Below are 20,906 nucleotides of genomic sequence, written 5' to 3' on the forward strand. Positions count from 1 at the left end.
TTCTTAAAAAACTTTAGTGATGTTATAGAAACTGAAATGAACGGTTTGATTTCTTCTTGTAGAGGGAAAGACCAGAAACTCCATCTCCTAGGGAAAATGATTTCTTTTTCAACAATCCCCCATCTCCTACCGCTACTGAACAACCAGCTGAGAAAGCAGATGAGCAAGCACCTGATCAAACAACTGAGCAACATACTGTCCCTCTTACTCAGACTTCCCAGACTCAGAAGACGATCCAAACAGAGGAGATAACCCAGAAGATTAGTTCTACAAATGAGGTAAAATAAAGATTTCTACAGCTTTCTTAAATCTTAAACTTTGTAAAAAAGCTAACTCAAATAATTACTGTCTTGGATTTGAAGATGAACAAAGATTAGACAAATGCTGAGAACTAAACACAGGAGGTAACCCAGGATATCAATTCTTCAGGAAACAAGAATGAAGATAATGTTGGCAATAGAATGAATCAAATGGATGGAACTAATGAACAACAAGACAATGATCAACATGATGAGGTGAGTTTTCTTTGTTTTACAGTGTTTAGGAACATATTTCCTGAACTTGTTATATTTGTTGCAGAGAGATAATGTTGACAATGGAGTGAATGAAAATGATAGAGCTGATGAACAAGAAGACAATGCTTAGCATGAGGTGAGTTGTGGTTTATAGTAATTCGGGAAGGATTTAAATTGAGTTTTTACCTTCTGGTTTTCATGTGCAGCAGAGATAGAAGAATCTCGAGCAGGAGGCAAAAATAATGAATCATTGCCATGTCCTTTTTTAGCCATTGAACATGTATCACTTGGCGGCACAGAAACTGAGATGTCACTTCCAGTTGATCGATGAAGTTCTTGCCAGAAGATCAAATGTAAATAATTTAGTATGTAGTGTAAGTCTGACCACAGTTAATACAAGAAAGAGTCATATACGTTTTTACTTACCGTTACACACAAACGAATTATTTCAGGATCTCTTTGTTTCTTCTTGATGAAAGTGCAAACTTGGCGATCATTCCGAATACATATTAGTAGAGAATCTTCTAACATCAGCTTCATCCTTGGGGGAAGTTCATAGCTAAGGGAAATATCTTTGACTAAGTCCGAAATCTTCAATAACACTCTCAACTAATCCCTTGTATGAAATATTCTCATCTACCTCACAAAGGGATCCACCTTTCTCTGTGTCTACTAAGAAAACCCACTGAAGCTTTTCATTTTGTTTCCACTTCCCACAAACAGAGTATATCTCCACCATACCTAAAGAAAGCAACAACCAAATACAATGAACAAACTAGAAGATCCATCAGAATTCGTAAAGCATCTACTTATCAACAGTTTCCAATTACAAGTCTCATCTACTTAAGATTTCTAATGCAATCAAGCCCAACAATGAAAAAGGTAAGAGATGAACAATGACACATCAGAATTCTTTGTGCTGAATCAATGAACGCACCTATAATTCGCCTAATTCCACAATAGAAAGCCATAATTCAACAATAAACGCCTAATTTTGTCAACACGATTGGGGAAGATGAAGAAGAAAAAATTGGTGAAAGAGATCGATTTAGACCAGTTTGAAGATCGAAAATAGGTGAAGCTTTCTCCGTCGCCGGCAGATCTCCGTCGCCGGCAGATCTCTCCGTCGCCGGCAGCTCTCTCCGTCGCCGGCAGCTATCTCCTGAAATCGTCTCTGTCCGTCGCCAGTTATCGTGGAGTGCTATTTTTTCCCTTTTGTTTATTAAATTTTTAAAAATAAATGAGTGTTATTTTTGTCAAATAAACTAGGAGATGCTATTTGTGTCACAAAAACTTCATTTAAGGCTATTGGAGACCATTTTCGGTCTAACTTTTTCCGCCAAAAAAATCCACGAAATTCAAGAAGGATATCAAGAAATTCAGAAAGGATTCCTTGAATTTCAGGAAAGGATTCCTGAAAGGATTGCACAAAATTTAGGAAGTATTCAACGAATTCAGGAAGGATTCCACGTAATTTAGGAAGGATTTCATGAATTCATGTCGTGAAACCCTTCCTGAATTACGTGAAATCCTTCCTAAATTTCGTAGAATACTTCCTGAATTTTTTGGATTTTTTTTTGGCGGGAAAAGTCGGACGGAATTTTTTTGGCGGGAAAATTTTGACGGTTTTTTTTTTCGGGAGCAGAAAATATTTTTGCGGGAAATTTTGACAGATATTTTTTTTGCGGGAAAATTTTGACGGGATTTTGTTTTAGCGGGAAAATATTAGCGATGAAGTTGTGATTTTTGGTATCTATTTATAATTATTTATTAATTTAAAAAATCAAAAATAAGGTTTATAATTATTTATTAATTTAAAAAATCAAAAATATAGGTAAATTAATATCATTATAAATTAATAAAATACCATGGCCTCAACATTATTAATTTATAGAGGTTTTACTGTATAAGGTCCATTAATTTACTGCAGGATACGCACAGTGATGATTAAATTATTTAATAGTTGAGTGAAAAAAAAAAAAGAATCCATATACTATTTACATATATGCTTCTTGTCTTTTTCTTTTTATTTTGGTGGGCTGCTTCTTTTTCTTTTTATTTTGGTGGGCTGCTTCTTTTTCTTTATTAATGTAAATTGGACTAAGAAAAAAAAAAAGTAATACTAATAAACAAGATGGGGCAAACGAGAATAACTCAAAACCCTAATTTTCTACTTACAGAACCTGGGGAGATCACAAGAGAAACAATGATGATGTCTGATCTTCCGGTGGATTTGTTAGAAGATATTTTCAATAGACTCCCGACCACGTCTCTGAAAGGACTACGATCCACTTGCAAACTATGGAACGGTTTAATAAAAAGAAACCCAAGATTTCTCGAAGCTGCAAAGAAGCCTCTGGTTCTCATTTTGAGGGATTATAGGGTTTGGCGAATGAGCGTCAATCACGACGTCGCTGCTCCATCTAAAGAATTTGATGGTGCACTTAGCCTAATGGATCCACATTTTAAGTCACAACAAGTCGATATAGCTGGCGTTTTTCACTGCGACGGTTTGTTGTTATGCACCACCGAGGACGATAGACTCGTGGTTTGGAATCCGTATTTAGAGGAAACCAGGTGGATCCAACACAAAACTGATCACAAGAGAGACTCTAAGTTAGCTCTAGGATATGAGTATAACAAGCCTAGTCGTAGCTACAAAATCTTGAGGTGTTGGGATGGTTATGAACCATGTTGCTGCGGTTGAAATCTATGAGTTTTGCTCTGGTTCATGGAGGGTTCTTGATAACGACCCTCTGGACTGCTTCATAGAACCAAATACTGGTGTTTCTTTGAAAGGAAATACTTACTGGATTGCTTCGGATGAAGTAACAAATTTCTTACTCAGTTTTGATTTTACAACGGAAAGATTCAAAAGTTTTTGTCTTCCACCAATTCAGAATTTTGGGAAGATAGTTCTATCAGTTAGAGAAGAACAACTCTTAGTGTTACTTCAGAGCTATCATGCATTAGAGATGGAGATTTGGATGACCGATGATATTGATACTGAATCCGCCTTGTCGTGGAGTATATTCATTAAAGTGGATTTCAAAAACCTCTCGACTTATTATTGTTTTCCGGTTTGCTGGAGTTTTTTGATGCATGAGGGGAAGGAAAAGGCCTTGTGTTGTACTATAGGTTCTTATGAGACCAGCAGGAACATGGTCAACATTACTGGACTGCACGATCAATATTACGCTGAAATCCCTGATGAAGATTCTACAAATTGGCAGCGCCCGATTATCTTCAGTTATGTACCAAGTTTGGTTCAAAGTTAGCAAGGTAGTGGACAAAAGAAAAGAATGGAACTAGTCGGTACAAGTAAGGTTTGTGTTGTAGAACCTATTTTTTTTTTTTCGGTTTCATGTTTCTAGACAATGTCATTTGATTAATTAGTGAATTGATTTAACTTATGATTCATTTCTTCTATCCATTACATTCATTGCCTCTTCTCTTTTTGCTTTTGCCGCCGCTGTCTCGGGAGTTTCTTCTCCTTGTGCTGGTTCGGCTGGCACTCCTTCTTCAACCACAGACCATAGTTTTCTGGTCTTGAGAATGGTTGTCATCTTAATGCTCCAGAAGTCGTACTTCTCCCCATCGAATATAGGAATCACTTGATGTGAAGAGCCTTGCATCGTTTCGGCTTATTTTGCGAAACGTATACGAAAAACTTTTGCCTTTTTCTTGCTGTGATTGTTTGTGCTTTCTCTCTTTGTCCTCTCAATCGATAAGCTCTGATACCATGTTAGTCTTTTGAAGGAATGAGAAAAAAAACAGAGTAAGAACAATGGTTGTAACTTGATCTTTATTGATAACTTGAAAAAGTATTACAACTCGAGTAATATGTTTAACAATCACACGTTCTAGAGTATTTAAACAAACCGAACAGATGTGATGTGTAAATGAAAGAACACAACTCTTAATCTAAAAGACACAACCTTAAAACAGAGTATTTGTGCCTCTTGATCAAGTAACTAACTAATGTGAATATAACTAACTTATACGAGATTTTGATTATAGTTCAACAGTTCTTATCCCAACTGACTCGCTTTTGATCAAAGTTTTAAACCAATATGCAAATTTGAACCTGCACTTTGCGCTTGTACTCTGTGAATGTATGTGTTAATAAGTGGAGGAACATTGTCTGCACTGGGGTCAAAAAAACTCTACTATAGAGTCCAAGAAGAAAACAATGGTAAAGGATATATGACCAACAAGAAATTATCAGTTGAAGAGATACGTAACCGAATTTCAATTGAGATCGCTTCGAGATAGAATATATAAAAATAACCAGTTGGAGAGTTAAAGATCTCACATCTTAAGGTTTGAGTCAGTTTAGAGAAGAAGACAAAAGGGAAAAAGGTATAGAATTGTTTTCGTATGTATTTACTCAATTATAAGTTCCTCTATCTGTTTATAAATTACGGGTGTCGTTAGTTGTTTTTCATGTATCGGCTTGCTTTATCGAATTTAAGAGACTGGTAGAAAGATATCCCTAATTAGTTTTAGTATAAACAGAATCGTCAAATAATCCCATGGTTTGTTAACTTTGTTTCTTTCTAGTTATTTAACTTTGTTATTCTCTCTCTGAAGACATTAACGTTTTGCTATCGCATGTATCTTGTAATCCAAGCGAAGATGTCATTATCCTTTTATCTCTGCCTTTACTTGGTTAATGGCTTAAACTGATTCGAGTTTGTCTTTGTTGCATGGGATTGTTATGGTTTGATGGTCTGATTAAGCTTGGGAAATCTTGTAATGTTTGATAAGAAAACAGGTTCTCCAAATTGATGTCGATATGTTAAACCCTCCACCAAAGCTTGAGAAGAGGAAGAACAAGTGAAGTACTATATATAATAAGGTTATATACAACTTTATCAAAAGATCCGCTGTAGCACTTTGGCTTAAGTATTTATCTAGATTGTCTAGAATTGATTTCCGGGTTCGAAGCCCGGCAGCGGAATATATTTTTTGTACGTTTTAGGTTTTTTTGTCTTTAGCAAGAAACCGAAACGGCAGCGTATTGTCTTCTTTTCTCCCAAAACCTTCAAAATGCAGACTGCGCCTAGCAGTCACGTTGGATTTGTGAAGGAAGCTCATTTAGTCATTTGTACTTAGAAAGAGAAAGAAGTTGACTTGGAGTTCCATAGTGATGAGAGATTGGCTATAGCTTACGGTCTAATCGACAACAAAAGTCCAATAAGGGCTGTGATGAATGCTATTCTGTAACTAAATTAAGTGTCTCGTATCTATGGACGAGAAATTATTGAGAGAGAAAACAGTAGATTCCATCACTTCAGATACGGATCTTTTTCTTGCAACAAGTTAAATGCTATATGTAAACTTGTATATAGTCATAGAAAAAGACCCGTTGTAGTACATTGGTTAAACAATTGATCTAGTTCAATTGAACATGAGATCCTGGTTCCAAGCCTGATAGCGGAATATATTTTTGGGGAAAACCGCCTTTTTCAACCTCAACTATTTGCAGGCGGGTTTTTCCAACCCAAACTATTACCCCTAGTCGATTTCAACCCAAACCCAAAATTAATTCAAAATCGAAACCTGAACTAATGCAAATGAGCCGATTTAACCACGACACGGAACGGTGTTAGTTCGGAAGTTAACGGTTACTCAACCTTGGGTAATTCTCTCTCTACAACATTCATCAAACTTTGAAAATAAAATCAAATAACTTTGAGAACTGTTAACTTCCGAACTAACATTGTTTCACGTCGTGTTGAAATCGGCTCATTTACATTAGTTTAGGTTTTGATTTTGTATTATTTTTGAGTTCGGATTGAAATCGACTGGGGGTCATAGTTTGGGTTGGAAAAACCCGCCAGCAAATAGTTGAGGTTGAAAAAAGCCGTTTTCCCTATATTTTTGTTACCTTTTAGCTTTTTTTGTTTATAAAAAGAAAATGAAAAGGCAGCGTATTCCTCTGCCAACAACAATTAGCTTTGTTGTACTACATTGATCTAGTCTTAGTGCTTGGAAATAACTGAGAAGCCACAAAAGCTTTTAGTGAGTACTGTTACCGTTTCTGTTGTGAAGATCAAGCACATAATTAAAAAAAAAACTTATCAATTACAAGGTTCCTGATCTGGAACAATAAATTACATGGAGAATATATGCAAAATTCTAGGACTCTGGCTAAAAATACTCGTTTGAAGCAAAGAAAAAAATACAAGGTTCCTGATCTGAAACACAACACAAAAGTTTCTTGAAAGACGATAAGTTTCTATGAAAGTCTCTATGAAGCTCCGTGCGAAGTTCTCCGCGAAACGGCCTAGGATGATCTTTGTCAAACCCCATACGAAGCTCTTTACCAAGCACTCTACAAAGATTCCTCTGCTTAAAGTTTTCCCTGTGATGAAATGATAAAACCAAATTTATGTAAACCATATAAACACAACAATTGTCTACAAAAACAAACCAAATGAACACAACAAATTAAAGACAGTAAACCTGATCCTTCTTCAACTCATGACTAATTTGGACATGTCACTTTGTTATGCCCTTCTTCTTTACAGTTGGAACATGTCATAACACGACCATGACCTGACAATCTACTCTTCTTTGATGTGGATTCATGAGGCTGTAAAGTTAATGAATCACATTTATTGTTAATATATATATATATATAGTGCAAATAGGAATACAATTCAAGAGGGAACTGCCTCACCATTTTCCTCTTCTTTGGCTTCACATTGTCCATCATACCGCATTCTTTTCTTTGTTACAACTTTTTTAATGTACCCCGCATTCTTTTATCGCCCATTTGTCATTGGAGATCACAATTTCAAAGAAAATCTCGTTTGAAGTCACACTTGATTCTATTTCAAAGATGTATAAATTAAATGCTCCGTTAAAGAGAGAATGTTGAGCCTATGCTGCTTGTCCATGATCCCACAATGTACAGACACCCTTTTTCCATTACCAGCTTTAACTTAACCATTCTTCTTACTAACCAGAATAATGCAAACCTTAAATATCAAGGTTGAACAGAAAGGCCTCTCCTTCAACTTCACTACTAGAGAACCTCCACTAGCTCGATAGGTGAAGTAGGTAGGTATATCTCCACCGGGTAAGACCGTAAGTTGAGTCGATGTCTGGATGATGAGATCTCTTGCTTCTTGATTTAGTTTAAAGCAATTATCAAAGTTGAGACTGATATATGGATTGTGGCAGGAGGAATATAGTCTCTCTAAAGACTCACAATTTTCTGCGAATGGAGAAACTTTTTTTCTTTTTGAATCATGCCCGGTGATGCTGTCAGGAGTATGCAAGAATTCCTTGAGGTTTTTGCAATATGACATATCTAATGTCTCAAGACGCAAACATGACCAGATAAATGAAGGCACCACTTCTATCGCAGTTCCACTGAGATAGAGTTCTCTGATGTTTGTGGAGATCTCAGGAAAACATCTTAACGACGAGCAGCCACTAAGAACAAGTCTATCGAGAGATTTCAAGTTGACGTTGCCCGGAAGAATCTCTAACTTGGAGCATCCTTTCATCGCCAACATCCTCAGTTTATGAAGGTTTCCAATAGAGGCCGGGATAGCCACAAGACTTGAGCATCCATTAAAATCCAAATAAGTGAGATTAATTAGATTTCCAATACATGTCGGGACTTCCACAAGACTTGAGCATTCACTAAAAACCAACACGTCGAGATTAATTAGGTTTCCAATAGAGGCCGGGACATCCACAAGACTTGAGCAGCCATAAAAATTCAAACTTTCAAGCTTAATGGCATTCCCAATAGAGGAAGGGATTTGCAACAAACTTGTGCATGTATTGAAAGAGTAGATATTCCCACCATCTTGATTCATTATGAAATTCCCAATAGAGGAAGGCAGCTCCACCAAACTTGAGCATCCTCGGATATCTAAATCTAATTTAGTTAAATTTCCAATAGAAGAAGGAAGCTCCACAAGACTTTTACAATCCCTGAGATTCAATGTTTGGAGATTAGAAACATTTCCGATAGAGGAAGGGAGCCTCACTAGACTTGTACAATAACTGAGATTCAATTTTTGGAAACTAGTAGCATTTCCAATTAAGGAAGGGAGCTCCACCAGACTTGTACAATAACTGAGATTCAATGATTGGAGATGAGTTGCCTTTCCAATAGAGGAAGGGAGCTGTGCCAAACTTAAACAATCTCTGAGATTCAATGTTTGGAGATTAGTTGCATTTCCGATAGAGGTAGGTAGCTCTACCAAACGGTGACAATCACTGAGATTCAATGTTTGGAGATTAGTTGCCTTTCCGATAGAGGAAGGGAGCTCTACCAAACTTAAACAATTTCTGAGATTCAATGTTTGGAGATTAGTTGCATTTCCGATAGAGGAAGGGAGCTCCACCAAACTTGAACATCCACTGAGATTCAATGTTTGGAGATTAGTTGCATTTCCGATAGAGGAAGGGAGCTCTACCAAACGGCAACAATTACTAAGATTTAATGTTTGGAGATTAGTTGCATTTCCGATAGAGGAAGGGAGCTCTACCAGACTTGAACATCCACTGAGATCCAATATTTTGTGATTAGCTGCATTTCTAATAGAAGAAGGTAGCTTCACCAGACTTGAACAATTAATGAGATATAAGTCTTGGAGATTAATTGCACTCCCAAGAGAAGAAGGGAGTTCAACCAAACTTGAACATCCACTGAGATCCAACTTTCTTAAAGTAGTTGCATTTTCGATAGAGGAAGGGAGTTCCACGAGACTTGAAAAATTACTTAGATATAAGTCTTGGAGATTAATTGCATTCCCAATAGAAAAAGGGAGCTCCACCAAACTTGAACATCCACTGAGCTCTAATATTTTGAGATAAATGGCATTCCCAATAGAGTAAGGGAGCTCCACGAGACTTATGCAACCATTAAGATATAATTCTTGGAGATTTGTTGCAGTCGAGAGATCAGGAAGCTCATTCAAATAATGAGAGGATCTCAAATTCATCCACTTGAGATTTGCAAGTGGCTGTACAGACAAATAACAAGATCACATTTATACACTGAGCATTATAACACATAAAAAGAATACGCATGGAACAAAAAGAGCACATTCCATGCTTGAGTGTTTAATATAATTAAAGAGCGAGTGACAAGATCAGTCAATTAATATTTTCTTTAAATTAAATATTTTTAACCTTAAAAGTGTCACTAACACTATAAACTACCAACATAGTTTTACTAAGGGAAATTGAACAGACTATACCTCGAAGAGTCGTTATTTAGGTGCCCAAAAAAGCTACTGTTTGGCTGGAACTGTGTATGTGGAAATTGCGTATGTACCCCTATATAGCGGGAAGATCTTTTTATACTGTTTGAAATATATTGTGTTAGACGGCCGTATTAAAATCTTAGTAGATCATTATTTGTCTGCGCGTGTTGTATTTTTGGTTTTCCTTTATTTAATTGGTCTTGGGGAAACGAGTCGTCGTTATCCTTTTTCTTCCATATGGAGAGTCGCATCCCTTTTTCGTCTTAGTAAAACACATTGCTTTTCAGAGAATCGAAGCGCTTTCGTCAGCCTATCTTCTGTGTTGTTTCAATTCGCCGTAGTAAAATTCTGTTTGTCGCAGAGCCGGAGTAAATTTCCTATCTATACTGACTAGGTTTTTTCGGAGTCTGATAAGATTTTGTTATATGATTGTCTAACTGCGGTTCACATTTTTCTTGTTAGATGCGAGAGATTGAACTTCCGAATCGTTTGATCGCTGATGGAGAAGAACCCCTTGGGGAAAGTGTTAATGTATACCACAAAATCAAAACACTATGCGGCATTATTGAAGCATTGGATGACGAAGAACGTGAGTATATTGCGGGTACTTCGCTTGGTGGGATTTTGGATTTTCCTAATAAGCCGTCGTGGTCTGCGAGTTTTGGTATTTTCCTTTTGAGTCGCCAATTGGATGTAGCGAAACCCAATGAGATTTGGGTTGTATACGCCGGCACGCCTGTTCGTTTCTCGATGCGGGAGTTCAAAATTGTTACTGGTCTTCCCTGTGGTAAGTACCTGTCTCGGAAAAAGAAGAAGATAAGAGGGACGGCTGGGAAAAAAATTCCTTATTACAGCACTTTGTTTGGGCTTGAAGAAGACGTGACAGTGGAAAGGGTTGTCACGATGTTGAAAAGGAGGATTGTCTCTGATAGAGACGTAAGGCTGAGATACGCGTGCCTGGCCATTGTTGACGGGTTTCTTCTTCCTACCTCTCATTACCCCAAAATAATGAAGGAACACGCTGAGATGTCTGAAGATTTGGAGGGTTTTCTTGCTTATCCTTGGGGGCGGATGTCCTTTGAGATGATGATGACCTCAATTAAAGAGAGGGAAGTTGAGCAACTCGCTACTACTTGTGTCGCTGTTCAGGGCCTGTTATACGCTCTCCAGCTTGTTGTTTTGCAAGCTGCTCCCGCTATTCAGGAAGGCCCGTTGATGGATGAGGTTGTGGGGACCGACTCTGATGAAGATGAAGCTGTTGAAGTCGCTCCTCGTCAGTTGGTTCCCCTGATGCTTGGCAATGCGAAAGAGTTGGATGGTAACTGCTCGGTAAGAAATCTACTACCCGATAATTATATTATCTTGATATCATTTTTGTTAACGTTACTAATCTTCATCTCTGATATGTTTTACTAAGCAGACGTATGTGGAGCCTATCATTTGCCCTGACGTGGAGATGAACCCGCAAGAAGATTTAAGCTGGTCTGATGATGAGGAAGATGTGAGAAATTGATAATATCGTCAAGTTAGTTGGCGAAGGGATTACTTTTCGCAATGAAATGTTCACTGGGGGATGTATACCATCCGAGGTGGAAGTGGGGCCAAAAAAGGTTAAGAGGGGTGGCAAATCCAAAATAGTCCGTGGTAGGAAGCCACAAAACCAAGGGAGGAACCCGGTTGGTCTACGAAGGAAGCATCAAAGTCCCAATTTAGAGGAAGGTCAAGGTTCTGGTCATGTAGTGAAAGATGATTTGTCTCGATTGCTCGATGACAAACTCGACGGCCTAGAAAAAAGGATTATTCAAGGGGTGATTAATTGGTTTGTCAAGAACACTGTTATTGACGTTGACAATTCTAAAACCTCGGCGACATTAGGAGACCCCGTTCCTGCTGATAAGATGAAACAATCTGCTGTTGGAAAAAATGTGAATTCTTCCCCTGTTCACGCCTCTGCTGCTCATGCTATGTATGATTCTTTTCCAGCTGGTGAATATAATATCCGGTCTTCTACCCGTGTTGACGTGATGGCTGGTGTTGAAGATGTAGTGAGTTTCTACAATTCTAATAACGTCGGCGGTGATGGTAATAATGTGGCTGGTGTGCCTCCTAACCAAGATAATGTAATGGTTAGTTGATAATAGCGTTCTGGCGTTACTTTTAATATGTTTTGAAATTTCGAGTTTTGAAATTTAACAGTGTTTTATTGTTGGCAGAATGAAAACGAGAAGACTATGCCACCTCCCGGGAATCCTGCTGATAAGGATAAGGTTAGTTGTTAACATTAAAACATTGATCACTTGTTTCTTATCGTTTTTGTTGGTCTCGACATTGTGAAGCCATTTTTGGCGATTGCATTCTGCCCATTTTTATTCATTTTTGCTTGTGTTGCCCTCTTAATCAATTGGTAACACATTATTTATTTTTGTAGGTCCCATTGCCTGAGGTGTCTTCTTCCTTGCCAGACAGCAGCTTGCAGGTTACGTAGTATAGTTAAGTTTTATGTATTAGATATCTATATTTTTACCTGCTAACGACTAATACGTAATTGCGAATTATTAGGGTGATGACATGGAGACATCGTATCCCAGAGAGTCGGAGGTAAGTTAGATAGGAAATTTCGTCCAGGGAGTACCTTTTTTAGATTATCGGTTTCATAAATTTCTTATTCATATCTTAATTGTTTCAGTCGGGGAGTGAGACTACTCGTGGAAGTCAGGAAGAGGTTGATAATAATGAAGTTACCAGCTAATATCTTTATCCGCTATATCTTTCTCAAACGAATATATGTATCAAGTTATTGTAATGTTGTTACATTTTTGCTTGTTAGGCCCTCAGCCCCCTCCATTCTGATTTGCCACCTACTACAGATGCTGATGTTAGTTAAATGTGTTTTATATTTTATTCGTTTTATATAGTAGTTTAGCAGCTAAGTATTATATGTGGCTAGCTAATATTTAATTCGCTTTCTTTTCTGAAGCTTGGGGATACAAATCTCCCTGCTTCTTCGTCCCCAACATTACCTGTCCTCCCCGATGACAGTGGTGCGATTGTGGGAGCTTCTGATTCTGTCTTGGTAATGGTCGATCTTCATCATTTTTTTTTTATTATTTTTTCTTTTGTTTGGTGGTTTTTCTGATTCTGGAGCCGAGTTTACTCAATTTTCTCCACGATTCCCCAGGTCAACAACTCTGCTGAGGCCCTCGAGCATCGAGCTCACGAACTCGTTTTTCCATTTTTTCTTAACCTTTCTATTCATTTTTGTACCCCCTTCTTTCTTATTTAGCCGGTAAGATCGTTATCATTCATTTATTTTTAATTATTTTATTCTTTCTTCCAGGCAAACAGCAGTCCTTTGGAATCAACCTCTGCAGTCGAGGAAGAGAAGGATTCTGATCAGGTCAGTAGTTTCTTCTCTTTCACTAACTTGCATTTTGGGAAATCCTTATCCGGTGATTTCAATTTAAGGATTTCACCAATTAGTAACCGGTGCTTTAGCAGGTAAGATTGTTATCATTTATTCTCTTTTAATTATTTTATTCTTTCTTGCAGGCCAACAACAATCCGGCAAAATCAACCACTGCAGTCGAGGAACAGAAGGATTCTGATGAGGTTAGATATTTTTGCCCTGTTACAGATTTAATTTGGTAAAATACTTAAATGGGGATATATTTCTTGTTTCATTTTTAGGATTTCACCACTCCACCCCCGTCAACCTAGTCTCGATCTAACGTCAAGGTTATCTTGTAACTATGGTGTTATTGCTTATTGTTTATATTCATCAGTTGTTTCTAATTTTTCATTTTGTAGGAGGTTTTGTGTGCCAAACCTCTGTCCTTTGTTGATGGCAAGGCCGCCCCTGTTGTCCCCTCGAATGTCTGTTTGAAGGCTGGTAGGAGGAGCAAAAGGCTTAGAACCTTTTCTAGTAAATTAGATGAGAGGTTCCATTTCGATAAGAAAATTAAGGGCTTAGTTGGCCACCCTTCCCCGTTGGTAGTAGGAAGTAATCAATGCGTTGACCCTGAGGAACGATTCCAAGGATCTCTTAAAAAACTCAAGGCGACAAGGTTAACTTTGTTACCATGTAATGTTGGTTATCCGATAGTTACAACATTATTCGCTGTTTTTAGGATTTAGCATTTTTTTTCCCTTGCAGTTCTGTTTCCCTGGGTGGGGATATTTTGCTTGCTAACAAGGATATTTTTGAATTGATTGAGCGGAAAAAACATCTCAACAACAAGGTATTAAACCCTCTTCTTTTTATGTATGTATGTTTTAATTTATCATTACCCCTTTTGTTTATTTCTCTTGTTTTCTTTCAAGGTCTTGGATGCACTAATCAAGTTCAGTCGGCATATATTGAGGGTTGATGATGGTGACGGTGAGAAGTTGCGTATTGAAGTCCTCGATTCGAAGTTTGTTTCCCAGCTAACTCGTCTTTATTACAAGTTTTCCAAATCTGATCCCCTTGGAAATTTCATTTTCCCATCCCCATTGATTGATATTTTACGTGGAGCTGGGGATCCTGAGCGGGTTGAATTATTTTCCGAGGCTGATTTTCATTACCTGCCGTTTAACTTCGACAAAAAACATTGGGTTGCATTGTGTGTTGACCTCAATGGCGGCAAGATTGTAGTCCTTGACTCTAATTATCAGCTCCGTAAAGATGCAGCTCTACAATCTGAACTTCAGCCTCTTGCTGTCATGCTGCCTTTCCTTCTCAAACAAGCTGCATTTAATCCGTCTATGAAGCAGTTGCCTGTTAACCCATTTTCTATTGAACGTCCTCTGTCGATCCCTCAGGTTTCATCTCCATTTGATTCTGGGGTTGTATCTGTCTTCTTAATCCATGTGCATGCCACTGGAGGTCTGGAGGAGTGTAATGATTTTGACGTTGGGGCGATTGAGAGTGAAGTGAAAAAGCTCGTTTGTGCCATAATGATTGCCGGTGTTGCTTCCTAACCGTTTTATTAGCGGTCTTAGTTGTTTCTTATCCTGAACCAATCTCTTACATCTTTTAATGTTTGGTTATTGCTACCTTTTTAATTTCTTGGTATGTTACTATTTTTAAGTAATATTTGGAGTTTTTTTTTGTTGTTCTTTTTATTTGTTAACTGGTTGGTTCGTAACCCCTCAGTCCGTATCCTTCCTGTTGTTATGTAAGCCTTTTGTTACCACCTAACAATTGGAGCAATATTTTTCACTAAAACTAAGTGTTTCCTGAAAGCGTAAACGGCGACGTTTAACTAAAAAATAATTAAAATTTTGCACCCACCCTTGTTAAATATCGACCGCAATTTGTTGCTAAAGCTCCTATCCTCCTATTGAAATCCCGAACCCTTGATATAGCAGTTAACCTAAGATATAGCAGGTAAGCTTAGATCTTTTTTCTCAGAAATACTGGGGATAGTAATCTCCCTGCGTCTTCGTCACAAACATTACAAGAGTACATTAGAGACAAAAGACATCCAAAATGACAGAAAACCAATATTCAACAATGACTCAAAATAAGCAAGGACAACAATTACGCAAATCTGAGTCAAACACATGACGATGACTCAACCTAGTACCTTAATGAGACCTACCATGATCAAACAACCAAAAACAAAAAAAAATCATCATCTTATTCATCTTGGACTTGAACTCAGATTTTTTCCATCATAGCATCTTCCACTCTCTCAAAAATCTCTTTCTCAAGCTCCTTCTGCATTTTCTCAAAAATCATCTCGTCGTGCTTCATTGAATTTGTTATGATCTCTTTGATGTCTTCTTACAGCCTCTTAGTTTGCCCATTCAATGTCGATACCTCATCACACAATGCCTCATCCACCCACTTAAATGTGTGGTTATCATTCATAAGCTACAACGAGAAAGACAAGTATAAGTACAATGAGAATCTAAAATAAACATTAGCCATCAAAGTTCAACGGAAGGGTATTACTCTATTTGTTGCAGCATAACCACAACGAAAGTAGCGGCGGTATGGATTTGGGTCGGATTTTGAAATTTTTTGCACAATTTGTTCTCCACACCAACATTTCTTGGGCACGCCTTTCACTCTTTCCCGGACATTTGATGATCCACTTGAAGCTCCAGAGATATTGCTCATGATTAGAGAGGTCGATTTTAGAGATTGATGATTTTAGGTTTTTTTTTTTTTTTTCGATTTGGGGATTTTGGAGAAGAAGATGGAGTATATAGGTACGCGGGTCGGGTTTTAGACATGGGTCGGCTTTCAAATTGTAGCTTTTGTTATCGCGGTACCTCACAAAGTATTGGATACTAAGTTTTTTAGTAATTACTAATTACTGTCTGTCATGTTTAATTGTTTGTTAACATCTATGTTTAAGATTTTATTTTTGTAGCTTTTGTTATCGCGGAACTTAGTAGTCGATATTCAGTTTGTTAGTTGTTTAAGATAGTTTTTTTGTTAGTTGTTAACCATGTTATATACGTTTCTAAATCATCTTCTATATCATGTTTTAAGTTTAATTTTTCTAAATTATATAACTTCTCATTTTATTTCTTTCAGTTTGTTACTTGTTTTAGATATTTTTTTTGTTAGTTGTTAACCAATATACGTTTCTAAATCATCTTCTATATCATATTTTAAGTTTAATTTTTCTAAATTATATAACTTCTCCTTTATTTCTTTATTTTTGTATCTCATTTATAACCATTTTACGACTAACCTTTTATTTGAACTCTTTTTTTCTCTTCTTTCACATTCATTAGAAGGTAATCTTATTCTTAGCGAAGTCGTTGTTGTCTTATCTTTTTAGTACAGGACGCTAGTTACCTTTCAAGTTGCTAAATTTCAAAGAGGGTATATATCGTGGTACATATTTTGTTACCGCATATCATTCAACATAAACATATATTTAACATTCATAAGGAAGGTTTGTTGGGATCGCCCCTGATTGCAGATAATACACATTTCTTGGATCAGGATCCGTACGTATATACATTGAAAATTTTCTGATCTCCGAATTCTTGTTATTTATAAAACATGACTTCTTCTGAGTCTTCTAATCGCGGCACCATCCTTTCAAACCCTCCCTAGTCCAAAAAACAGTCTCCTTCCTCCATCTGCTACCGCCAAAAAACCTTTTCCCTCCTCGATCACTTGCCTCCCTGCGGGACATTATTTTTCAATTAGCACACGTTTCCATGTGTTATCTGATAACACCCCCCTTATCGAATCTACTTGTACTCATAGAGAATCATTGTTAGTTATATATTTTTTACCGCTATCGGTCCCCGACATGTTGCCCTGTTATGGCCAATTCCCCTGCAGCGTGAACACCTTTTCGCCGAAGTTCTCTGGAAAATTTTAAAAACTTCATTATTACATATCACAAGAGCCCGATAACTATATATGTTATTTGTTAACACTCTTATCCCGTAGCTAACTTACCTTAAACTCCCCCCTTGACAGCATCCTTCTTTTTCTTGGGCGACCTGGCGGCCTGCGGACATATGGTGGGGCCAGTTTCCCCCCTCCGATATCATCTGGGGATGGAGTTAGTGTATCCATATCTGGGACCGGCATTATTATGCCTTGGTAGGCCAACCTTAGATGAGGCACTGTGTGATGTATGCCTACCATTGTGTCTACCCGAATCCCCTCTTTTATACCTGCTGCTATTGCGTGGGAACAAGGAATTGTTAATAGCTGGAACTCCCTGCATGTGCAAGTTCTCTCCCACAAGTTTACAGCAAATCCGGAGTCATTTCTATCTCTCACTTCATAATTGTCCTCCCCGATCTTAAGCACCACATATCCAGCTCCTTTCTCAAAATTCTCAATCACCATTACATTCACTTTGGGTGGTAAAATGTTTCCCTCCTGCTGAGCAGCTTCTCGCCTGAGGGCAAACCATGTAACCAGCGTGGTTCGGAGTGATTCTAGAATAGAAATTACCGGATAATCCCGAGCCATTGTTAAGACATTATTTAGCGACTCCGCTATGTTGCTCGTCATGAAGTTAAACCGATCTCCAACGAAATGCGACCTAGTCCAATGCTCAAACCCGATTCCTGTTAGGTAATCTGCGCATGGTGGGTGTATTGCTCTTATCTCAGCAAATATTCCGTTGAAATCACTTAGTCGGTAAGCTCTTGCTGCTCTCGCTACTAGAACACTTAACGCCTCAGATTTGAACATTGCTACAATGTTCCTTTTCAGATGTACCACGCAAGCTGCATGTGAAGCCATTGGGTAAACCTGTACCATCATTACTGAGGCGTTATTTTGTTAATAGAGTATATCCTAGCCATCTCAACAAATGTAATATGTAATTAAATATTTATCTTGCTAATTCGTATATTATCTTGCTATTGTTTAAGTTAGTGCTAAAAAATCAACCTACTAGTCATCTGTTTGAGGATTTCGTCATACCTTACGGATGCTTGTATAAATTGATGAGTGTCTGTCTGACACAAACACTAGATCTGGATCATTAGGTATCGCATTTGTTATCCTCTCCATGAACCATGTCCATGCATCATCGTTTTCGCTGTTCACTATCCCAAAAGCAATTGGGAAAACTTGGAAATTGGCATCCTGAGCGCTTGCAGCGATTAAGCATCCTCCATACCGTCCCCTTAGGTGAGTGCCATCAATCACTATCACTTTCCTCATATATTCATATCTTTGGATGGAAGCGTGGAGTGCGAAGAACAAATACTTAAAGCGTTCCACACCGGAGCTATCTTTCTCTGTCTCCAAGGCCACCAATGAATTAGGGTTTGTCTCCAACAGAAGTTTGAAGTAAGGTTGAATTAAAGCATAGCTCCCCATTGTTGAACCCATCGCATTGTCCATTGCTATTTCTCTGGCCCTCCACGCTTTCCAGTAAGACACATTAAGGCTAAATTCTTGTCGTAGCATTTTCCTCAACTCGTTAGGTCATGGTCCTCCTCCAACTCCAAGATACTTGGTCCGCATCAATTTCCCGATAACCGCAGTTGATGCTTGCTTATGGAAGTCTCCTCGCGCGTCAACACTGCAAGTATGATGGAGAGTCGCGCTTTTAACTTCGAAACGCTCGCTATCCTCTAGCTTTGTTGCGTAAACCCGCCACGGGCACGTGTGACTGACGCGAACCGCTAACAGTATGTTGGGGCATGATTTGGCGTAAATGAAATGAAATTTTCGCCTTATTGCATGAATAGCAAGCTTTGTTGCACAGTCTTCCTTACTTTTGAACAACCTGCCAATGAATATGTCATCCCCTTCGTAGTCTGCATCCATCAGGGCCCGATGCAAATAATCTGTCAATGAAAATAGTAATCGATAAGTTAAGTAATGACTTGATAATACAGTTAGCACATTATTTTCGTTAGCAACTATTGTCGCTATCGAATCAACTGTTATCATCGTAATAGGTATCTATAACTAGGATATGTTATCTGCTACTTTTTTAAGTAAAGGCAACTAAATACACTTAACCTACCTTCTTCTCCCGGGTCGTCAAAGTACGGTGGTGCGTCTCTATCATACATGACTGTTGGAACCGGAGTTTCCTTCAAAACCATCTCCCCCATTTTTGTTCCTACCGTCGCCGTTGATGCCTCTCCTAAATCTTGAATTGTTCTGGCGCCGGGGACTGATACTGCCTTTCTCTTATTCATGTTTGTTGTATCAGTCGGTCCCATACATAGCGGCCCATCTGGGTCTGAGTAATAGTGAGCTAGCATGTCTTCCCCTACATTCAGTAATAACACTCCAAGTTAGTTAGCACGTAACACTACACTTACGATAAGTTCACAGTTATCCAGTAACTTACCTATCTATGACAGGCAGTTGTTGCTCGATATATCTGTGTCATCCATCAGCTCGTCACTCTCGTAGCTTAAGCTTTCAGATAGCTCTGTTGGCGTTCCATATGTTGAGTCCGTTGATGATACAGATACTATCATTGGCCCACCCGTATTTGGTTCCGCACTTGCAAGTGTTAGTTGGACTTCGCTGTTTGGATTTGCACCATCTTTATGTTGATCTCCGAAATCAAGTGCTCTTGCTGTTCTCTTGTCCGGTGTTTTTTCCTCCACTGCTCTGTCTGGAACCCCCAGTGTCATCTCTGTTGCATAAATTTCTCTCAACATCTCAGCTTGTTTATATTTTCTCCACATCTCAAATTCCAAATCTCTCCTTGTCTCCTCGTCAATGGCTGGCTCTTTCCCTTTCGCGCTTACTCCATTATCTGGCTGTGTCATGTTTATTGGATTAACACTTCCTGTCCCGGTCATGCCCTGGTTGTCATTGATTACTACCCCTCCGGCCTGTTGTCTTCTCAACGCGCCAGCCATACCTTCTGGTTGGGTAACTTGTGGGCTACTACTGCCGGCCGCGTTATCTGATAGATTATGGAGTAACATCTTCGTTACCGCAGTGTCCTAGACAGCCCTTGTCTCTGCACTGTTCCAATATCTGTCTGATATCGCCTCTGCGCTCATGCTTCCGATGTCGATGTGGCTTCTGTATGAGTTCACTGTACGCTCTATCATCGACCCTCTCACGATTTTAACCTTCAGATGCATCTCCTCAAGATCTGCTCGGATGGCCATAAACAACGTCATATCTTCGTCGTCGAGAATGTGTATGGGGTTCGCTCGCTGCCAATCTAGTCCCATCATCCATTGCGGCCATTGATAAGACAGCTCGATATCATCCTCCGGTCGGAGATTAAGTTTGTATTTCACTACTTAGACAACTCTTGCGTAACTGTCTTTTTCTCGCAAACGGACGGCTAGACAGAAACCTTCTATCTCGGATACATGTTCGTAGCACCCGGTTTCGTCCTTTTTCCACTCTCCTCGCACAAGCCGGACGACCAGCGACATCTTTCTCCTGTATAAACAGCATGGTAAAAGTTTTGTTAACGACTGCCCTTTTTTCAAAAATAACAAGTAGCTATATATATAGGTAGAAAACCAAAGAGAAATCTCCATAACTACACACCTGAGACTTAAATGGTCTGTCTTTCTTTCTCTTTTAGTTTTTAGCGGTTGCAGTGTTTAATATGTTAGTTGTTTGAGTTCTTCTTGTTGCAGCAATGTCGATATGGAGATAATAAATAGCCAAACATGTAGCTTCCATATCTGCGAAATCGATTACGTATCACATCTAATCATTACTTCTTAACTTCTT

At 38.5% G+C, this 20,906-nt stretch overlaps 4 protein-coding genes and 1 pseudogene across 7 annotated transcripts; 3 read left to right on the plus strand and 2 right to left on the minus strand.

Moving 5' to 3' along the window:
* The first annotated feature begins 2,646 nt into the window (after window positions 1–2,646).
* Window positions 2,647–3,919, plus strand: LOC9319745 (annotated as a pseudogene).
* Window positions 3,920–7,468: 3,549 nt separating this feature from the next.
* LOC9319746 (protein SUPPRESSOR OF npr1-1, CONSTITUTIVE 1) lies at window positions 7,469–9,636 on the minus strand. Its single transcript, XM_002885738.2, has one exon. It carries the CDS (start codon window positions 9,488–9,490, stop codon window positions 7,469–7,471), a length of 2,022 nt encoding a protein of 673 aa, XP_002885784.1. The 5' UTR covers window positions 9,491–9,636.
* Window positions 9,637–11,643: 2,007 nt separating this feature from the next.
* LOC9321851 lies at window positions 11,644–12,707 on the plus strand. 4 transcript variants are annotated; one of them, XR_002333072.1, is made up of 5 exons: window positions 11,644–11,880; window positions 11,968–12,021; window positions 12,183–12,352; window positions 12,441–12,476; window positions 12,582–12,707. XR_002333072.1 is itself a non-coding variant. In XM_021030369.1 (3 exons), exons 1-3 carry the CDS (start codon window positions 11,653–11,655, stop codon window positions 12,237–12,239), a joined length of 339 nt encoding a protein of 112 aa, XP_020886028.1. In that variant the 5' UTR covers window positions 11,644–11,652; the 3' UTR covers window positions 12,240–12,707. The 4 variants fall into 4 exon arrangements, 1 of the variants encoding a protein (XP_020886028.1); XR_002333070.1 differs by having other exon boundaries at window positions 12,183–12,476; XR_002333071.1 differs by having other exon boundaries at window positions 12,441–12,707.
* On the plus strand, window positions 12,323–14,824 carry LOC110224155. The gene is made up of 9 exons (XM_021032087.1): window positions 12,323–12,352; window positions 12,441–12,491; window positions 12,582–12,629; window positions 12,732–12,827; window positions 13,092–13,151; window positions 13,304–13,363; window positions 13,562–13,818; window positions 13,908–13,992; window positions 14,075–14,824. Exons 1-9 carry the CDS (start codon window positions 12,323–12,325, stop codon window positions 14,711–14,713), a joined length of 1,326 nt encoding a protein of 441 aa, XP_020887746.1. The 3' UTR covers window positions 14,714–14,824.
* Window positions 14,825–15,225: 401 nt separating this feature from the next.
* On the minus strand, window positions 15,226–18,213 carry LOC110229680. Its single transcript, XM_021030364.1, has 2 exons — window positions 17,169–18,213; window positions 15,226–17,074 (listed from the first exon to the last, which is right to left on the minus strand). The coding sequence occupies exons 1-2, from the start codon at window positions 17,988–17,990 to the stop codon at window positions 16,985–16,987; spliced, it is 912 nt and encodes a 303-aa protein (XP_020886023.1). The 5' UTR covers window positions 17,991–18,213; the 3' UTR covers window positions 15,226–16,984.
* Window positions 18,214–20,906: the final 2,693 nt, after the last annotated feature.

The sequence above is a fragment of the Arabidopsis lyrata genome (genome assembly GCF_000004255.2).
Source record: "Arabidopsis lyrata subsp. lyrata unplaced genomic scaffold ARALYscaffold_3, whole genome shotgun sequence".
In the NCBI taxonomy this organism is placed as follows: domain Eukaryota; kingdom Viridiplantae; phylum Streptophyta; class Magnoliopsida; order Brassicales; family Brassicaceae; genus Arabidopsis; species Arabidopsis lyrata.